Source organism: Otolemur garnettii, unplaced genomic scaffold, assembly GCF_000181295.1.
Source record: "Otolemur garnettii isolate 467f Iridium unplaced genomic scaffold, OtoGar3 scaffold00211, whole genome shotgun sequence".
Lineage (NCBI taxonomy): Eukaryota > Metazoa > Chordata > Mammalia > Primates > Galagidae > Otolemur > Otolemur garnettii.
Genome location: NW_003852606.1, coordinates 1,762,872 through 1,764,975, shown reverse-complemented (window position 1 = coordinate 1,764,975; position 2,104 = coordinate 1,762,872). Strand labels below are relative to the sequence as shown.

Here is a 2,104-nt window from a genome sequence, read left to right as displayed (position 1 = left end):
CTATTTTTTGGTTGCAGCCGTCATTGTTGTTTGGCGGGTCCGGGCTGGGGATTCGAACCCGCCACCTTAGGTGTACGTGGCTGGCGCCTTAGCCGCTTGAGCTATAGGAGCCGAGCCCTCTCATGAGTCTTTATGCAGAGTAAGGCCCTACTGATACCTTGACTTCAGACCTCTGGTCTCCAGAACCAAGAATCAGTAACTGTTGCTTTAAGCCATCCAGTTTATGGTACTTTGTTAGAGCAGCCACAGGAAACTCAATATGCACACACTTAGGGGCCTTGAACTATTTAGTGTCCCCTAGGCACTCTAGGCCAGGAGATGACATTCCTCATACCAAAGAAAGCAAGGAAGGGGGCCCTGGTAGATTTGGGGTTTCCCAGAATACCTACCAATAAAACCATGGAGGCCCGTGTCCCAGGGGGCCGTGGGGGCAGCTGGAGATAAGTGGAGGAGCCAGAGGGTGTCTGGGAGGAACATTGAAATAGACAAGTGTAGAAATTGGCATAGGCTTAGTAACAAATATTAGAGTGGGCATGTCCCAAATTGAAGTGCTTTGAGGTTCAGAACCGGTTCCCCAACCTCCTCAACTACCTACTCTTATACAGCTGTGGGGATACCGAGGATGATTATAAATGCACTGGCCCGGCTAAACAGCCCCAGGGCTGAAGGAAGTTGCAACCTTCTCTCACTCTCACATTTGTGTTAACTATGGATACTGTGGGCTACAATCCCATGATCCTCAGAGTAATAGTAGGTGGCCAACTTGGGGACGAAAACTGGGGACACAAGGCAGACACAAACCACTCTACCACTCACGTTCCTGGCTTGGTAAATAGTCTGGACTACAGTTCCCATGATGTTTTTGGAGGAAAGGCCTGGGATCAGTGGGGGATGTAGTCTCCTCCCCCTTACCGCTCTGCTCACCTGTGTTCTGGGCTCCTGACTCCAGGGCTGAGGGCTTCTGGGGGGTCTTCCTCCCCCAGCCTCACAGGAAGGTCCTCGGCGGGGTGTGGGAGGTCGGGAGAGGGTCTGGCGTTGGGGGGCTGAATCCAGAGGAGGCCGGACATCAATACGACTAAGAGGGGTGTGAGGTCGGGCAGGCAGTGCTGTGTCTCCTGAGGAGGGAGGGAGTCGCCGGGCAGGAGCAGAACGGGGTCGGGGGAGGCTCAGAGGAGAGGGTGAGCGTGATAGAGGTGTGAACAGGCTGTGGGAAGAAGAGAATCGGAAAACTGAGTCAACTAGAGCCTCCTCCATCCACCTTGACACCCATCAAGTCAGCCCCCAGGACAGGTCTTACTTTCCCTCTGGAGTAGAATCCTCTACTGTTCAGATTCTGAATAATTTTCTCTTGGGGGTAACTCCTCCTTAGAACTTTTCCCCAACAGACCATAACACCACAGGGACCCCAGAAACCCACACACATTCAGGCAGATAGCGCCAGCAAACCCCCACCCCAGAGTCAGTCCCACTCACTCTGGGCTCCTGGCCCTCTGAACCCGGAGTCCAGACTGGAGCTCAGCTGTGGGGCTGGGAGTGTGAAGCCTGGATCTACCGCGAACTCTGGAGAGTCCAGCCAGCTCTGGTGATTCTGAGATGCGACCCTCTTCCCCTCTGTTCACCTCTGGAGGACCACCTGGACCACCAGGTCCCTCCCCAGGCTGGGGACATGTGGGTGACCTGGATTGCCCACTAGTGAGTGGGCACAAAAAAAATCACATCATTCCTTTGAAACTCATAATAACCTTATTCTCTTTTCCCAGGCAACGACACAGGCACTCACCCAAAAAAGGGAGGTTGTACACTATAAATCATTGTCCTCATTTTGCAGATGGGGAAACTGAGGCTCTGAGTGTGAAAGTGATCTTTATTTTTTTTGTTTGTTTTTCTACTCTTTTTAAAATTGTTTTTTATTAAATTATAACTTTGTACATTGATGCATTTATGGCGGAAAGTGATCTTTGTTAACTCACATGATCTGTCTAGTTTGCTGGACCTAATGCCTTGGGCTATAAGATTGTCTGAGCCAGGGAGTCCAGTCTCCAGCCTGAGAATTGGGGCAGGCCAGGACAGAACCTGAGACCAACTGACATTTTTTTTTTTTTTT

General features: G+C 51.2%; 1 protein-coding gene across 1 annotated transcript in view; it reads right to left on the bottom strand.

Moving 5' to 3' along the window:
• PLEKHA4 (pleckstrin homology domain containing A4) overlaps window positions 1-2,104 on the bottom strand; it is a 31,873-nt gene that overhangs the window by 23,051 nt on the left and 6,718 nt on the right. Inside the window, exons 7-9 of the mRNA XM_023507895.1 lie at window positions 1,474-1,689; window positions 925-1,204; window positions 390-464 (exon numbers count right to left, since the gene is read on the bottom strand). Of these exons, the coding sequence (XP_023363663.1) occupies window positions 390-464; window positions 925-1,204; window positions 1,474-1,689 (571 nt within the window). The remainder of the gene's footprint in view (window positions 1-389; window positions 465-924; window positions 1,205-1,473; window positions 1,690-2,104) is intronic.